The following is a 19,654-nucleotide window of genomic DNA, read 5'->3' as shown; positions in this document are numbered from 1 at the left end:
AATTCAACCTGGAAGGAAAAAAAAAAAAGGGAAATGGAAAGGATTTAGGAAAGGATTTATGTAGGAGGGAATGAGGAAGGGGAGTGGGGTAGAGTAGAGGGGAAAAAAAAGGAAACGATGGAGAAATAAGCAGACGAATTTTCGGTAAAAAAATTTTATTATTTATTATTTGTCATTTTTTTAAAAAAAAAAAAAAGGAAATTTCGAGACGTTTCCTTTACTCATTACTTTACTAAAAAAAATTTGTTATTGATGAGAATGAAATTAAAAAGGCGCCAGGATATCCGACTAAAAAAAAACCTTGGTTAACTTGTGGGAATAATCGGGAGACTGAGGGGGGAGGAGGTGTAGGGGGTCGTACTTAAGAGGACAGGGAATGGAAAAAAAAAAGTCGTTTACTTACGAAAAAAAAAGAAAAAAGAAATCAATCACGATCGGATTTCTATGCAAAAAAAAAAAAAAATTTCAATTTTTTCATTTATTTATTATTCCTGTATCCGACCCTGAATTTTTAACATAAAAAATTTCCACGTACGGGTCGAATAAATAAATAAAAAAAAATTTTTTTTTTTTTTTTCTAAATTGAAAATTGCGTTCGTGAGTATCCCTTTAATTTACGCACGTAAAAGGTCGTCGCGAACAAAAAAAAAAGGTTTAAACGGTTGACTCCCCAAAAATTAAATTAATTTTTTAAGGGGGAAAGGAAAGGAGGAAAAATGTCGAAGTCGTGAGGAGGAGGAGGAGGAGGAGTGCGGGAAATTGTGACATATTCAAAAAAAAAAAATTTATCAAATTTAATTTAATTTTTTTCCAAAAAAAAAAAAAGTAATAATAATAATAATTTTTTTTTTTAAAACTAAAAAACTGTTAATCCCCCCTCGTTAATCTTTTTTTTTTTCGGTTTAATCTTTCAACGGATTAGTGAAAAGGATTAGTGAAAAACATTTAAAAAAATGAAACCTTAAAAAAAAAAAAAATTTCACGCGAATCGGTTTTTTTTTTGTTGTTGATGTTTTTAATTTTTTTTAATCAAAAATACCAGTCGGCCATTTTGATTTTTTTATTAAACTTTTCTTTTTTCGGAGAAAAAAAAAAAATTTAGTTATGAAAATTTTTTAAGGGGGGGGGACGAGGGCTGCGAGAGAGAAAGAATAAGATGTAAAAAAGAAGGTTGCTACTACGATTCCTACTCTTCTTTAAAATTCTTTTTGTTTGTGTTTGTTCGTTGTTTCTGTTGTTTTTTTTTATTTTGTTACCTTTTTTATGTTTTGATGTTTTCCAAAAAGTTTTTTTTTTTTTTCGTTTCCTTTCTCTCTCGAAAAAAAAAAAAATCAACCGACCGTGAAGAGCAACAACTGAAAAAATAAATTGGTTACATTTTTTTTTTTTTCCCCGATATTTAAACGATATATAAATAAAAGAAAGTTAAAAGAGAATGAAAAATATTTCGGAAAATACTTTTTTCCCATTCAAAAAAAAAACGACCGAAGTTATTATTATTATTATTATTATTATTATTATTATTATTATTATTATTATTATTATTATTTTTATTATTATTACTATTATTATTATTTAATAACGGTATAATAAATTCAATTTGAAAATTGTAAAAGCGATTTTCCATTTTTTTGATTTTCTATTCATTTATTTAAAAAAAACGAATAATATTAAAATAACGATAATAATAATAATAATAATAATAGTAATAATAATAATAATAATAATAATAATAATAATAATAATAATAATAATAATAATAATAATAATAAATTGTTTTTACAATAAAAAAAAAATGACGTTGTGTAATTTGATTGGTCCATTTTTTTTTTTGTTTTCTACTCGTCAAATCAGGTTTTAATCGTTGATTGATTCGAAATATTTTTATTCGAAACCTTTTATTTAAAATTAATTTTAAAGGGTCTAAAAAAAAGGATCATTTTTGATTGTTTTTGTAACAAATAGAAACAAAAATAGGGACAGAGAGGGAGGGAGGTGTGACATAGAAAGAGAGAGAGAAAGATGTAAAAATTAAGGGAAAAGAGAGAGAGAAAGGTCAGAAACAGAGAAAGAGAGAAAGAGAAAATGTGAAAATTAAGGGAAAAGAGGGAGAGAAGAGAAGGAAAGTAGGTGAGAAAAAGAAAAAAAAAGAGAGAGGGAAGTAGGTGACGAAAAAATAGTGAGAGAGTGGGGAGGAGATAAAAGGTAAGGAAAAGTTAGAGAGAGAGAGAGAAAGAGAATGCGTGTGAAAGTAAATAAAAGAAAAAATATGGAGATTAAAGCAGGGAAATTTTTTTTTTTTTTCTTAAACTTTAAAACTTGAGACCGTAATTGTAATCAGTGGGAAACGTTTTTGATTTTCCTCTAGAAAATGAAAAAAAAAAAAAAGAAAAAAAAGGTATCCAGACTGAAAACTGGGATATAAATAGGAAGGGAAAATTAAAAATTCAATTCTTCTAAAAAAAAATGAAAAAAAAAAAAAAAAGGAAAAAAAAATTATTATTTTTCAATAATTAAAAAAAAATTTTCCATGTTATTCTAATCTGAACGAAAGTAATCATTATTATTATTATTATTATTATCATCATCATATTGAATTTTTAATAGTTTTTTAGTTGGAAAAAAAATTATAAGTTCCGTTTTCTTTTCATTTCTTTTTCTTTTTTTTTTCTTTTTTTTTTTTTTCTAAGACTTATGTGTTGTAATGAATGATTTTTTTTTTTTTGTTTGTTTTTCTCCCCTGATTATTCTCAGAATTTTCTAGAATAAAAAATTAGAGAGAGTGAGAGAGAGAGAGAGGAAGAGAGGAAAAAAGAAAATGCAAATATAGAAAATATTAAAAAAATCGAATTTCAATACTGTTTGAAATATTCTTATGATTAAAACTTGCGTCGTTTGTCGTTTGTTTGTTTTTTTTTTTTTTAAATTTACGTTTGTAGGTTCGATTTTGTTATTAATTATATTATCATAAAATTTTCCTCATTGAGGTACAAAATAATTTTTTCTTCGAAACGTTTAAAAAATAAGAAAAGATAGAAAAAGGTAAAGGGCGGAAGTAAAACAATTTAATGTTGTTGTAAAACGGAAAAGGAAGTACAAAAGATTATCAATGATTCAATGTAAACATTTGGATAAAAAAAAAAAATAAATAAATTTTTTTTTAGAAGGACAAATGAAAATGTTTAAAGTATAAATTTTTGTTTTGTTTCCTTTGGATTAAAAAGAAAACCTAGGAAAAATTTCAAAAAGAAAATAAAGGGAAAAAAAGGTTAAAAGGTCGACAAGAGTCTTAAAGCATTTGTAGAATAATGACAAATATTTAGTTTGAAAAGGAAAGAAAGGAAGAAAAAGTAAAAAATAATGTTAATGGCTAACGGATACGTTTCGATTTAACAATGGCTGTTGAAAATTTTCTTTCAAGTTTTTATCGTGAAAATTTTTTATTATTTAATCGAGCCGAAAAAAAAAGCAAAAAAAAATTTATATATATATATAGTCCTGTAGAAAATTCTGGAAAATTTTCGAATTGAATTAAAAAACGGAAGAGTTGTGGGGGGAGAGGGGTGTGAGGTGAATGGGAGGAGGGAGAGAAACATTTTTAAAAAAAAATCACGTAATTGATAAATTTAAAATTAATATTTTATTTAATATTTACGTTAAATGAACGTTAATTAATAAATAACATTAACGGAAAATTATATTTCATAATTTTTTTTAAATTTAAAATCATTTCGATTTGTTTTTCGTTTTTCCATCTTTAAAAATTTTCTTTTTTTCTATATAAAAATTGAATTTCGTTTCGCATAATTACTATCAATCGCCGCCATATTTATTATGAAACGATATTAGCGAACTCTATAGATTAATTTGAGTACTTTTCTTCCTTTTTATTTAAATTTTTTTTTATTTGATTTTCTTAAAAATAATTTTTTTCAAGGAAATGTAAAAAAAAAAAAATAATAATAATAGTAATAATAATAATGAATATGATGGGAGTATCGAAGGGAATCAATCGATATATCGAAATAATCTTAAAAATAAAGAAAATCGATATTATTTTGACGTATCGGGATTTATATAAGGTATGTCAAGACCGGAAAATGTAATGACGACAGGAACAACAACAACAAAGACGTCAGCATACACGCACACACGCACACGTACGTACGCACGCAGTTTTTTAAAAACGCGTTTAAATAATATTTTAAAAACATTTCTTTCCCTTAATATAAAATTTAATGTTAATTAAAAGCACTGAAACGCGGTTACAAATTTAACCTAATGAAAATTGTATAATAATAATAATAATAATAATAATAATAATAATAATAATAATAATAATAATAATAATAATAATAATAATAATAATAATAATAATAATAATAATGATAATAATGAAGAATTTGAAAAATTAATAGATGAAATTGTGGTTTATTAGTGCAACGAATGAAATGAAATTTTAATGAATGAAGTAAAAAAAAAAAAAAAAAAGGAAAAATGATGATAATAATAATAATAATAATAATAATAATAATAATTCGTTGATAAAATTAAAACTTTTATCGTCGTTGAAAATTTTATTAAAAAAAAAAAAATTATATCGGAGAAAGTTAAAGACAGAGAGAGAGAAAGAGAGAAAGATAGAGAGAGGGAAAGATGAACATTGTTTTTTTTTTTTTTTATCTATAAAATGTAAGATGAAGAAAACTAGTAAAATGTTGTTGTTGGTTGTTTTAAAACAATCGAACAATAGGGAAAAAAATAATAATAATGATAATAAAACGAATCAAAGATTAAAAATTTACGATAATAATAATTTTACCGTTAAATCTTACAAAGATAATAATATTGTCACATCAAAAAGATGAAGAAGAAGAAGAGAAACAACAGCAAAAATCCTCTGTATTCTTTTCGTTATAACAATGTAAGAGTGTTTGCGTGTGCGTGTGCGTGCGCGGTGTGCGTTTGTGTATTTAAGTAAACCAAAATCGAAAAGCAAATAAAATGTATATTTATACATACATGTGTAAAAGATTAAAAAATAATTTGGTTTCGTACGATTAAAAAAAATTTTTTCTTTGTTTTCATATAATAACGATGAAACGTAAAAAAAAAATTCAATGATAATAATAATAATAATAATAATAATAATCATAATAATAGACGAATTTTCTCTCGATTTTTTTTTTTTTTTAAATTGGATGAAAAAAATATGGCGGCCTATTTCAATTCTTAAAAAAAAAAAAAAGAAAATTGAATGGGATGGCATTTGGTTAATTGAATAAAAAATATTTAAAAGAAAAATAAATTAATTAAATTACGATATTAATTTTTTCATCTCTTTGTCATCTCTCATCGATAAATCGATTTAAAGTGGCATTAGAAAAATATACGACGAGAAAAGGAGTGATAAAAAAGAAGGGAAAATTTAAATTTGTTTCGCACGCGTTTTTTTTTTTTTTCGATGGAATTTTATCGGAAAGAAACCTTACAGAAAAAAAAAAAATAGAAAATTATTAATTATTATTATTTTTTTCCAATAAGAGAAAAGGTTAGTTTTGAAAAGAAAAGGTTTAACGGTTAACAAAAAGGTTATATTAATTAACTCAATCGGGTCGTCGGTCGGTAAGTTTTCAAAATCGGTTATTAAATGGTTTCACAAAAAGATAATCCGTAAAATTAAATTTTCGTTTTGTTTAATTGTGAGAGAGAGGGGAGAGGTGGAGGGGATGAAGGGGTGGGAAGGGAAGAGGAGGAAGGAGGACGTGTTTGTAGAATTTAAAAAAACTTTTTCCGATTGTTGTTTGTTCTATTTGATAAAATAAAAACGTTTTGTCTACGCATTCAATAATACAAAACCTTAAAAACCTTTTTTTAAAAAAAAAAATTTTTTTTTTCTTTACGTTTAAATTACCCGTTTCCTCCATTTTTTTAAAACAGTTTCCGGTTTTTATTTTTGGCGGTATTTTTAATTTGTTTTTTAATTTTTAACTTATTAACTTGTCAATTTTAAGAAACGTTAAAATCGATGGGGGAAAAAAAATTAAAGAAAAACAAAAAAAAAAAAAAAATTTTCCTTTTTTTCTCAACCCGTAACAGAATTGATTTTCTCACGATGTATTTTCTTTTTTCTTTTTTTTTTTTTAGTAAAAACACTTTTTACAGAAAAGATAGAAAAAAAGAGAAAGAAAAAAAATATATTAGCTGGAGAAAATGAAGTTTATAGTATATTAGTATCCAAATGACGTATAGTAATACACAATTCAATAATTTTGAAAATTGACTTTTTTTTTTCTGTTTCTCTTTTTTTTTTTTTTTTCGAACGAATGAAATGAAAATTTTTAAAATGGAGAAAAAGTAAGGACGTATTATTGAGAAAGAAGAACAAAAAAAAAAGAGGAAAGGATGAGTGAGAGAGAGAGAGAGAGAGAGGGGGCTGGGGGATTGATGTATGAAAAAAAAATCGGTGGAAAAGAAAAATGAAAAGGTTGTGTGGAAGGAAATTTATTTTTTTTTCTTCTTTTTTTTTCTTCTTTTTTTTTCGTCGGTAACTTTTTTTCCTTTCTGATAGGCACCATTTGTAATTTAGATAACAAAAAAAAAAAAAAATTTTGAAATATATATATATATATATGTGTGTATGTTTTTGGAAAAAAAAAAGTGAAAGAATATATTCCAGGACGTGATGTCGATTTATTTATTTTTTTGTAAAAATATTCTTTTCTCTCTCTCTTTCTCTCTTTCTCTCTTTCTTTGTCTTTCACCTTTGCGTCGGTTTAGAAAAAAAAAAAAACAAAAGGATTTGTTTAAGTAAAATCGGTTTCTGGAACATTTTGGAAATAATTAGAATAAAAAAAATTATTATTTTTTTTGATTGATTTTCCTTTTTAAGGAGAAAAACTGGTCTTATTATTATTATTATTATTGTTCTTATAATGACGATGAAAGCGACGGAAACATTATTAATTTTTTAATGAAAAAATAAAAAATGAGTTGAAATTTAATTAAAAATTAAAATTTAGTTGAAATTAATTTTTTTTTTAAATTGAAAAGGTTTATTTACGAAAAGGTTTATTAACGAAAAGGTTACGATCGTAAATCAAATGATTTGTTTTTTTACCGTAATTAAAAAATTAAATTTTCAAATTGAAAACTTAATAGAATTTTTTTTCGTCCATATGTTTTTTTTTTCGGCCCCCCCGATAGATGATTTTGGTGTTAAACGTTTTCTCGTTATTCAAAATAATGATGACGTGTTACACGTTACATTTAATATATATACATGTATATAAATATATGTATATATATATCAACGTTAAAATCCTTTAATTGTTTGCCTTTCAATTACCTTTCGGCGTTCGATGTTGTTAACATTGCCCTGTTTTTCTCTCTCTCTCTCTCTCCCTTCCTCCCTCTTTCTCTCTCTCTCTCTCTGAGAATAGGAAACAATAGAAATATGAATTTTATCGCGTTTAAGTTCAAGTGGAGTTTATTGATTTTATTGATTTTTTTTTTTTGAAAAAATTCGAATTTCCCAGATTCGATGACGATTGGGGGAATGAAAATGGAAATGGGGGAGGGGGATGTACCGAGTTTCAGATTTAAATTACGCGAGTGAAATTGTATTTTTTAATAATAATAATAATAATAATAATAAATTCGAGTTTTAATAAAGTAAATTTCGCGTGAGGAAAAAAAAAAAAAACTTTTGTCGAGTCGTGATAATTATTACAAAAAGGAAGGAAAAATTGCGAGAATAATTAAAAGAAGTTGCGGTATAAAAAGGGAGGGGAGGGGGTGGAAAAAAAAATGAAATACGAAAAGAATAAAAAAAAATAAATGAAATAAAATTAATTTTTTTTTTTTTTTTTTTTTTTTTAATGACCCCCACGAGGAATTCAAAAGGTTTTACCCGATTTTTATTTTGTTAATTAAATTTCTTAATGCGCTACTTACTCAAAGGTTATAAACGCTTAAAAAAATTAATTGATGAATTGCGTATGTTTCTCTCTTTCTATCCCGTTTTCTCTCCCTCTCTCTCTCTCTTACTCTTTTCCTCTCGTTTCATTTTCGCAATCATCCATCTTCTCTCTCTCTCTCTTTCTTTCTTTCTTTCACCGCACTCGCCACCAACCACCTCCATGTTTTATTATTAAATTATTTTACGCGGTAATTTTAAAACATCGTAAATCATTAATAATAATAATAATAATAATAATAATAATAATAATAATAATAATAATTACGATAGATAATTGGGGTTGTGATGATGATGGGAAGGGAGGGACGGAACGGGAGGGGAACAAATAGGTTTTAATAATTTTTTTTTTAATTTTCTTTTTTTGTTACTTTTCTCTCTTCGTTTTAGATTATTAACTGTTGATGATGATGATGATAATGATAATATTTTCATTTTTTGAAAATTTAAAATCCTTACGAAAATCTTGTCTACGTGTTTTCTTCCACCATTTTGTTTTTACGTCACAAAAAACTTTTCATTTTGTTAATTTTGTAACTTGTGACGTGAACTTTTTAAGTTTTCACCTGATCTCAAGATTTGTTTTTTTTTTTTTTTCGGGAAAATGTCATGTTTTTTTTTTTTTGAAATTTTTACTTTTTACCTTTTTTTTCGATTTTGATAGCTAAAAGAAAGCAACATCTTGTTTTTCCTCCACCCCCCTTTCAAATAATAATAATAATAATAATAATAATTTGTTTAAAGATGAAAAGAAATTATCTTAAAAAATATTTTTGTTCGTTTGTTTGTTTATCCAATTATTTTTTTTTTTTTATTCGAAAGAGTTGGGTGATGTGCGTATTTTATAAAATAAATTAACTAATTACGCACCTGTTTAAGGTCACACGGCCTTTTCGAAATGTTTAAAAGGGATTAATTTAAAAAAATTTTTCTTTTATTTTGTGCGCCTCCTCCTCTTCCTCTTCCTCCTCTTGGAAGTTGTCGAGTTATTTTACCGGAAGTGATTCATTAAAAATTTGTCGTTTCTTTCTTCTTTTCTACAAATGAATTATTATCGAGTTAAGTTTCGAATTTTTTGAAATTTTTTAAGGACGAAATTGAATACTATAAAAATCATCGTAATAAAAGAAAAGGAAGAAAATAATAATAATAATAATAAAACTAAAGAGAATTTTTTTTTTCATTCGTACGCGGCGTAAATATACAAACAAAAGGAGACGAAAAAAAAAAATTATCGATTTTTATAAAAATTATTTTCCGAAAAGTCCTCCTACGAACGTGCGGTCAGTTTGAATTATTATTATTATTATTATTATTATTATTAATTATTATTATTATTATTATTATTATTATTATTATTATTATTATTATTATTATTATTATTATTATTATTATTATTATTATTATTATTTCTTTTATTTTTAAAGCTATTGTTGTGAGGAAAAAAAAAACAGAAAAAAAAGAAGAAAACGATTTATGAATCTTGAAAATTGATTTTATAGTAAAAGAAGGAGAGGAGGAGGAAGAGGGGAGGTGAGGGGACGGGGTGTGGGTGGGAAAAACTTGTTTTTCATCTTTTTAACAAAAAAAAAAAGAAAAAAAGAAAACTAGCGAACAGAAAATTCTTTTGTTAAAATATTTCTAACAGCTTTTTCCCATCAACCAAAAAGTAAAAAAAAAGAAAAAAAATCAATAATCCTCTTATTTATAAAAACTATCTCTCCTTCTTTTTTTTTTTTCTTCTTCTTTTTTTAAAAACATAACATTTCCAAATTATTGTCAAAATTTTTTTTTCGTTTGTTGTAAATTGCATTTGAAAACATCATCATTGTTATTTTATTTATTTCTGACTGAATGACTTCTTTAAAAAAAAAAAAAAAAATTTATATTCTTATTTGTTTATCAGACTGGATAAAACAACAAACGTAATGTTTGGAAATTTATACAACGCTCTTATACAACGACTTTGTTGTGTTTGTTGTTGCTTGGTTTTTATTTCACGAAAAGATTGTTCTTATATTATTCTTTGTTATTATTATTAATAATTTATTAATTATGCGATAAATGTTAAGGAGACAAAAAAGTCAAAAGGTCAACAACGAGAGTACTTTGTTTATGTGTTTTCAAATGGTGTCATTAGGCATATGAGGTCAAATCGAAAAGAAATCGTTTTTAGAAAATGTACACCTTTGTTGGGATTAACAAATAAATAGATTTCTACTGCTAAATATGGCACTAAAACGTTGCCATTTGTAAAAACGCACGCGAAGAAAAAAATTTTTACGCGCGTAATAAGGAAAAATTATGTAGAGGTGACCACAATCGTTGTTATTTATTATAAGAAGAAGTATTTTGTTTACGTATTTATTATCGTTTACGAATTTTTTTTATATTTTTGTTTTTTTACAACACTTGACAATAAAATTAATTTTTTTTTGCAAGATTCTAATTTACCTAATCGAATTAATTTTCGATAAGTTTTATCAATTGATTACGTAACGTTCAGAAGTGAAAGTGTGGGGGGTGGGGGTTAGTTATAAAAAAATTTCAAGGGTATAAATTTTTTTTTTTTGGAAAATTTCCCGAGTAAAATTGAGTGGAACGATGACAATCGTTTGCAAAAAAACAATTAATTCGTGTTTCCTTTTTGATTCGGCGGAAACGATGAAATGATTTATGAAAGAAAAAATAAAACATTCGATTCGAAAGTACAAAAATTTCAATATTTGTAAAAATAGTTTTTTTTTTTTGTTTTCCGTTTTGTGTTGAAAGAAGTTTGAGAGTATTGGTACCCCGCTGTTCGAAATTATTATTTTTTTTTGGAGGGGAGGGTGGGTGGGAAGGAGTTTTGACAAAAAAAACATCAAAAAAAAAAGGAAAAGTTTATTTACATTGAAAGAAAAAAAACAATTTCGATTTGAAAATATTTTATTATTATTATTATTATTATTATTATTATTATTATTATTATTATTATTATTTCAACACGTGTCATTTTTCCCCCCAAAAAAAAAAGAAATTGTTTTTCATTTTACCTTTTATTTTTTACCTGAAACATGACGTCACGACATGTTAATTCAAACTTTTTAAAAATGACGTATATTCGAATGTGTACCTGACGTTTTATTAATTATCACCACCGCCTTTTAAAAACATCTTCAAGTCGTTGAAGATGATGATGATGATGATGATGATGATGATTACGATTTGCCAGACGTTATCGCGATAAAATAATTTTAATGTTTATTTTATTTATACTAAACAATTCGTCTTTCCATCTTTTGTTTAAACAATTAAACCGTATAACGTTACATGTCGTTGTAGTAAAAGGAAAAAAGGGCAAAAAAAGGAACGACGGGACGGGAAGGGAAGGGATGGGACGAAACATACGGGTTTAAACTGGAAATTAAATTTAAATTTTATCGTCGGACACGTCATTTAATAAACCGACGTGAACGACGTCGACGTCGACAACATGGACTCCATACAATTTCCACTAAAATTTAAAAACGAAAAAAAAATTCAAAATTTTCATTTTGAAATTTGACCCGTGACACGCACACACACACGCGCACACACGTACAAATTTTGTACACAAAAAAAAATATGACGGGATATCGAATTTTTCTCCAGTTTTTTTTTTTTTTTTGGCGAGAAGTGGAGGGAGGGGCAGGAGGGTGATTCATTAAATTCTTTCATTAATGAAATTTCAACACACAAAGAGAAAAAGTTTTAATTATTTTTTTTTTGTTAACTAAGAAACGAAACAAAAAAGAAAATGGCGGTAAAAGACTTTCCCGAGCTGATTATTTTGATTAACAAAATACAAAAAAAAAGTAAAAAAAAATTTTTTTTCCTTTGATGTTAACAAAAAAAAAAAAAAAAAAAAAAACATCAATATTAAATGACAAAGGATTCTTTTATTAATAATAATAATAATAATAATAATAATAATAATAATAATAATAATATTTTTTATGAATTATTATTATTATTATTTTTTCGAGTAATTTTGTTTTATTTAATTATTTTTGTTACACGGGTTTTGGGAAAAATTGAAGAAAAGATGGAAGACAAACAAAAAAGGGAGGGGGGATGAAGTTTTTTCCTTTGTGTTTATTGTTTCCGGTTTCTGTTAAAATTTTTTTTTTCAAAACAAGTTTTAATTTATTTCTTTTTGTATTTCCCTCTCCCCTCTCCCTAAAAACTATAATTATTAAAAATTGAAAGAAGAAGGAAATAATAGCGTCACGCTTAATTGTTAAAGTAAAGAAAATTCGTTTGTTTTTTTATGACGTCAGAAATTTCCAAAAAAAAAAAAAAATGGCCGTTTTCGGGTGTTGCGAACAAAAAAGAAAACCTGAAAAAAAATGGCGCGTTTAATTATAAGAAAAACAATACAAAAACAATTCCCTATGTTTTCGTTTTTTAATTGTTTGTTTTTGAGAAAATGCAAAAAATTCATTTTTCTCGGGTTTAAAATTTCCCAGGTTTAATTCGTTTCGTCCTTTTCTCCTCCCACTCCTCCTCCCCCTCTTTTTTTTTCCTTTATACTGATTTTCGGGGAATAATTTGAAAAAAAAAAAGGATTTAAAAGAATGACGTAGAAAAGACGTGAATGTTTTCGAACGGTCATAAATTAACAAAAAAAAATTACAATTTTTTAATGACACGTTGAAAATTTAATTTATGTCAAATGGTAATAATAATAATAATAATAATAATAATAAATTTTAATAAATAATTTTAAACTTTTTTTTTTAACGTCAATTTGATATTAATGGCGGGAAAATTAAAACAAAAAAAAAATTTTTATTAAAAAAAAGAGAAAAACCGTTACAAAATTTTTTTTTTTTTTCACTTAAAAGATTTCGTTCAAAATCTGACGTAAATTGAATTAAAGTGGTGGGTGAGGGTGGGGAGAGAGAGAGGGAAGGGAGAGAAATTTTTAAAATTTTGGGGTTTTAACTCTTTTTCCCCACACACCTCTCTTCGATTTCCCTCTCCCCCCTCTTCCAAAAAAATAAAAAAATATCGAAGTTTGGTTATGATTTTCCAATTGGAAATTTATCCCTTTTCAAACGTGTCACGCCGGATTCGGTTTTCATAACAAAATTCTACCTCCCCCTATCTCTCTCCCCGATTCGAACACACCCCCCTTCCATCTCTCCCACACGTGTCTGTTGACATTTTTGGCGCGAAATTTTTTTTATACTCTCTTGTAAAATTAAAAATCAAAAGTCTTTGACAAAAAAAAAAAAAAAATAGAAAAGTTAAAATTTTTTTTTTTTTTAATTAAAATGAAAATACGTTAAATTTATGCTTTATTATCAAAATATTACGTGGAACTTTCTAGAATAATTTAAAATTAAAAAAAAAAAACGTTCGCAAGCGAATTTATGATTTTTTTGGCTTTATTAATTAAATATAAAAATTATTATTATTATTATGTTAGCGAGGAAGAGGGAAGAGAGGGAGGTTGGTGAGATTTTCGTGGGTTTGTTCAATCATTATTATCAAATAATCGTCTGCTGAAGACATAATCAGGAAATGGTTAAATTTTACAGGATTTTCCAATTTAAAAAAAATATTTTTCCGACGTTGTTAATTTCACGTGATTTTTTAATAATTTCGTGAATTTTATTTGTTTAAATTGAGTCAGTGGGGAATTGGGGAGAAGAGGGGAAATCGGGGAAGGGGAAAAGATCATCATTTTCGACTTGTGATAAAATAAAAATAAAAAAAAAATTTTTTTTAATTACCGCGATAAATTTTTTTACGGAATCAAAATAAAAAAAAAAATTCGTTTGAGGTCGTAAAAATGGCGATTTAAATTTAAATACTTTGGCAATTAATTCTTAATTCGAGAAAACAATAAAAATAAATCACTTTATGTTATAATAATGATATTAATAATAATAGTGATGATGATGATGATGACGATGACGATGATGGTAATAATAATTTAAATGGGGTTTTTTTTTTTTTTTTTTACGACTCTCTTCTGTTTTATTTTATTCTTAGGCAGGGCAGTCATAACAGCATCACCGGCACCACCGCCACAGTAAAATCATAAATAATAATAATAATGATAACGAGACAAACGATAAAAAAACCGACAACAAACAAATAAACAGACAATTCAATTCATTTTTTTTTTCTTTCTATTTTTTTCCATACGCATTTTTCCAAAAAAAAAAAAAAACGCGTCGAAAAAAACTTGTTGAATTTTTTATCATCATTAATCATCATTATTATCATCATCTTCGTCATTATCATTATTATTATAATCGTTTAAATGACTCTTGTAAAAAAAATAAATTTTTTCGTTTCGTTGTTTTTTATTTAGGTAAAAAAACAAAAATGGCGAACCTGAATAGTTTTTTTTTAGTAAAATTTTCGATTTCCGATTTGAAAAAAAAAAAAGAAAAAAAGGAGGAGTTTCTTAAAATTTAAATGTAAAAGTTTTAATCTTTTTAAAATAAAAAAATTCTAAATCGATAATAATAAATACAACCTAAATTTTAAATGGAATTAATTCGTTCGCTCGTTTTTTTTTTTTTTTTTTTTAAGTCAAAGAATTGTTTATTCAATCATTCAATTATTCAATCATTCATTTATTCATTCATTCATTCTTTCATTCATTCATTTGAATGTTCTTGTCGTTCGTCATTATATTTAAAAAAAAAAAAATTTAAAAAGCGATCCGATCAACCGTTAATAATAAAAAATTAAATTAAAGAAAAAAAAAAGTGGCAGTAGAAAATTAATATTTTTTTTAATAGGATTTTAAACGTTTGTGCGTTATAATGACGATAATAATAATGATTAAATTAAACGTTTTAAAAAACGTTTTTCTGTTTTTTTTTATACGAATTGAAATATCGAATGAAAAAAAAAGAAAAAGAAAATTTTTTGGAAATGATTCAGTTAAGGAAAAGTTTTTTTAATTATTTATATTAAAAAATTAATTAATTTTTTTTTTTTTTTATTGTTTGACTTTGAATCGACGTGGAAATAAGAAAAAAAAGAGAAATTCAATTGTGAATAAAAAAGAAAAAAAAATTTTTTTTGAATACGATTCTGAAAAAGTGATGCTGGAGAAAAGAGAGATGAAAAGCGCGCGGAAAAGAAAGAGGGGAAGGCGGGAAAGTTGGGAAAAATTGAAAAAAATTTCTTTTTTTTTTTTTTGGCAAACTTTTTAAAGTTATTATTATTATTTCTTCTTTTTTTTTTGTTGGATTTTCACTCAAAATTAAAAAAAAAATAACCGGAAACGCCAGATGAAATTTTTGTTTTTCTTTTTTTGAATATTTTTTTGAAATTTAAAAAAAATTTTTTTACTTTACGCCGATTTCAAATTTAAATTTCTGTTTTTTTTTTTTTCAATTTTTATGTTTAATGACGTCATTGATCGATCGATCGATAAGAACAACGCTGATATCGTAATTAAAATTAACTATAATTAATTATTGTTATTATTATCTGTTTTTCACCGTTAAAAATTGCTATTATATATATCCATATGTATGGAATACTGGAAAATTATTATTATTATTATTATTAAAGGGTTGAAAAAAACATAAGGGAGAAAGTTTTAAAGATGTGGGAAACATGACGAATAAATTATTTAAATTATGTGATGAAAATAAAAACTCCCCCGAAAAATCAGAATTTTAAAATATAATTACATGCAAAATTTTTAAAAGCCTGGAAAAGTTTTTTTTTCGGGAAATTTTCTTCATGCCCCCACTCTAATTTTATCACGCTTTTCTCCCGGATCCGCCATAATTTTTTTAATTTTTACCCAGTGGAAAAAAAAAAATAAAAATAAAAATTAATTTTTAAAATAATAATTTCGATAATTTAAAACTCTCTCACTACTGCCACGTTTTTTTTTTTTAATTACAACTACCTTTTCCGAAATTTTAATTTCGATTCATTATCAATCAATTTTCCTCCTCCCCTCTTCCTTTGTTTTTATTTAAATTTATTTATTTTAAATAATTTTTTCCCGCCTTTTTTTTAATTCTTCTTCCTTCTGTTTCTTCGTCTTTTTTTTTTTTATATTAAATCCTTTCGCCTGTCATAATTTAAAATTAATTATTATTCATCTGGTATTGACGTTTTTCCGGCTTACACCCCCCTCCCACCACCCACTCCTTTTTTTGTCTTTTTCAGAAATTTTCCTTCCGTCCAGTCAATCAGTTGTAATTTTCCAGGAAACGGTTTTAACCGTGAAATTTTAATTATAATTTTTTTCTTTTTTCACAATTGAATGATTTCCAAATTTTCCGAAAAAAAAAAAATGGAAAATTGAAAAACCAATCAGTTTCCAGCCGCTGCAGAGAGAGAGAGAGAGAGAGAGAAAGAAAAAGTTTACATTTTTTTTTTCCAAACGCTTTAACAGAATAAATAAATTTTTTATAAAACCGGAAGTTAATTTTTTTTTATTAATAATTAATAAGCTATAAAAAAAAGAGAATAAATTTAATAATAAATCCCTGAGGAAGGGAGGAGGAAAAGCATAAAAGGGAAGATTTGTCGGAGGGCGAAGGGTGGGGCGGGAACGGGGGCGGGGCAAGCAATCAAATTACAATTTATAGTTTTACAATAAAAATAAATTCGTATAGTTTTCAATTTTCCAAAACTTTTTTCCAGTTTTTTTTTTATTTGTTTTATTTTCGCTGACAAAAATGACATTTTTTTTCCAGTTATAGTTTTATGTATTTCCTCCCTCTTCTCTCCTCCCCTCCCTCCTTACCTCATTACTTCTCAGTTTTGTTTTTTATTACCGATTGTCTTTTTCTTTGGGAAAAATGAAAAAAAAATTTTCCGTTCGGAAAAAAAGAAAAAAAATTAAATTGTCCAGACTGGAAAATGCTTCCTTAATAAATAATAAGTGCTGGAAAAAAAGTGAGGGGAAAAAAAAATTGTTGGGATTTATTAAAATTGACGTTTATAATGAATAGTAGAAGAGAATCTTTGGTCGTTCGTCCGCCATATTTTTTTTTTTTTCAAATCTCAAAACCAAAAAAAAAAAATTACTAATAATAATAATAATAAATTTTTTCAAAGGGTTATAAAAAAAAAAAAAAATTTATTGTTTTCCAATGATAAGAGAGAGACAGAGAGAGCGAGAAAGACACTGGATATGGAATTTTAACGAAAAAAAAAAATGAAAAAAAGTTTTTCCTTTTTCGATGGAAAAAAAAAAATTTTCTTTTTCTCCAGGTTTTTTTTTATTTTTATTAAGTTTAGAATTGGATAACATAAAATGAAACACGGTGACACGTGATTGATTGATGTAGACAACTAGGATATTGTTTTTCTTATCTGTATGAGAATAGTAGTGGTTAACCGGAAACTGGAAAAAAAATTCGTTTGTCCGAACATAAACAATCATCGACCAACCAATCACATTGTGAAAAACAAGAAACAATTTTTTTTATAAACGGTTCCAGATTTAAAATCGAACAAACCTGGAAGAAAAAAAAAACGTATCATCGTCACTTTTATTTATACATTTTTTTTATTATCATTATTATCGTAAAAGTTAGTGACGTCACAGACACGTTATAAAAATTTTAAAACATTCAAATTCAATCAGAGAAAAATTTGAGAACATTGGAAAAGTCTGGAATAAAAAAAAATATTTTATTTATGTAAAATAAAAATTTCTGATACGAATTTTTTTGCCATCACTTGTTAAAACAATTTTTTATTTATTTGTTTGTTTGTTTGTTTGTTGGCGTAAGTGTGTCATATTTTTTTTTTTCTTATTGTGAATTCGTTAGAATTCGATGTTCGCGGACGTTATTGTAAATGAATGGTTTCGTAAAAAACTTTTGTCATTTTTTTTTTTTAAATTTTTGGAACGTTATCTATAGCAATCACGAAAAAAAATATAAAAAATCCGTGAGAAAGTTTTTTTTTTTTTTGGAAGAAAAGTAATAATAATGATAATAAAAATACGGGAAGGTATCTTATAAACCCGTAGAATTTTTAATGGGGAAAATGGTTTTAATGATGAATAAGGGAAACGGGGGAGGGGGGAAATGGGGGGGAGAGAAAAAGAGGATTAGTAGAAATGGTAAATTTAAAGATTTTTTTTTTTTTTATCTTGTCGTTTTTTTGTTTTTAACATTTGTCGTTATTTTTTTATTTTCCAAAAGGAAATTCCCAAAGGAAATCGATGGGATCCTATCCTGTTTGTTTGTCTCCCGATTTAAAAAAAAAAAAATCACTTTTCGTTTTCAGTTAGTATCAAAAAAAAAAAAAATTGAGTCGTGGATTTTATTTTTTTTACTTTTATTTACTGGCTGGTTGACTGGTAGGTTGGTAGTCTTGAATGCTGGAATGTTGGCAGCCTGGAAAGCTGGCAGGCTGGAAAAAAAAAGAATATTGTTCGACAAAAAGTCAATGACGAACGATGAAAGATCTCGTAGATTTAAAAAAAAAAAATTTCTTTGTTTTGAATGAAGGAAAGCGTGTAAAAATTATTAAATGTCTTCTGCTACTGGAATTTATGAATGAAATCAAAATTTTATTCTTTCCTCGGTTTTTCTATATATACAAAATAAACGAATTTAAAATGTAATCCATTCTTTTATTTTTTATTTTCTGAAAAAGATTTTAAAAAAGTATTATAAAGTCTTCAAGTGTTTTATCTCTCTCTTTCTCTTTTACACACACCCACACAAACACACTCTTTCTTTCTCTTTTCAACACAAACACACACACTCTCTCTGTTTCTCTTTTTTATTCTCACTTTACACAAACGCGCGTTCTTTTTCTCTTCTTTTTTTTTTTTATCATTCTCATTTTACTCATATACACAAACACACACACACACACACACACACACTCTCTCTCTCTCTCTCTCTTTCTCTTTCTCTCTCTTATTTGTTGCCCGTCGGTATTTTCAATTTTATATTAAATTCCACATAGAAAATTCTCTCACATTTCTTTTTTTTTTTTTTTTAAATATATTTTCGGATTATCACGAATCGAGAGGGAGAAAAAATTTTTTTTTTTCTTCTCTTCCAGATATGATTTTTCTTTCTAAAAAAAATTTAATCCCGGATAATTTATTATTCGATCCATTTTCAAAAATTATTATTATTATTATTATCAACGGTGATTTCGTTTACGACTTAGTATTTTTCTTCTGGTTTAAAAAAAAAAAAAAACTTATATAAAAAGGGCCAAAGTTTCGTATTCTTTACCCGAATTTTCACAATTTAAAAATAACAACAACGGGAAGAGCAATAACAACAACATATGGTCGCTATCCGATATTATTATTATTATTGCCTCGTGATAAATCCGAACCGGAAAATTTTTTTTTTTTAAATCGTCTGCATTATTATTATTATCATTATCATTTTTTTCATTTCATTCATCGACCGAATCGTTTTTTTTTTGCTAAGGATAAACCGGAAATGAAACAAAACGTTTTCTTCTAGAAACAACCTTAAAGCAATTTTAATTATTATTATTTTTCCCACGTAACAATGTTTAGCTTATTGTTATTATAATTTTCTTTTTAATAATCTTGATTAATTCCATTCGACGACGACGATTACGACGATGACGACGTTTCGTTATAAAAAAAAAAAAACAACAACAACAATAACAATAATAATAATAATAAAATTTATTTTTTTTTTTTTT

The 19,654-nt window shown here is 25.7% G+C and overlaps 1 protein-coding gene across 1 annotated transcript; it reads left to right on the top strand.

The window, feature by feature from the left end:
• Positions 1–18,068: 18,068 nt before the first annotated feature.
• On the top strand, positions 18,069–18,460 carry Phum_PHUM558640 (uncharacterized protein; the record flags this gene model as incomplete). The annotated part of the gene is made up of 2 exons (XM_002431860.1): positions 18,069–18,071; positions 18,239–18,460. 2 exons carry the CDS (start codon positions 18,069–18,071, stop codon positions 18,458–18,460), a joined length of 225 nt encoding a protein of 74 aa, XP_002431905.1.
• Between the last annotated feature and the right edge of the window lie 1,194 nt (positions 18,461–19,654).

The sequence above is a fragment of the Pediculus humanus genome, genomic scaffold (assembly GCF_000006295.1).
Source record: "Pediculus humanus corporis 1103172108297 genomic scaffold, whole genome shotgun sequence".
Classification (NCBI taxonomy): domain Eukaryota; kingdom Metazoa; phylum Arthropoda; class Insecta; order Psocodea; family Pediculidae; genus Pediculus; species Pediculus humanus.
The sequence above is the reverse complement of the archived record's forward strand: the minus strand, read 5'-3'. Positions and strand labels throughout refer to the sequence as shown.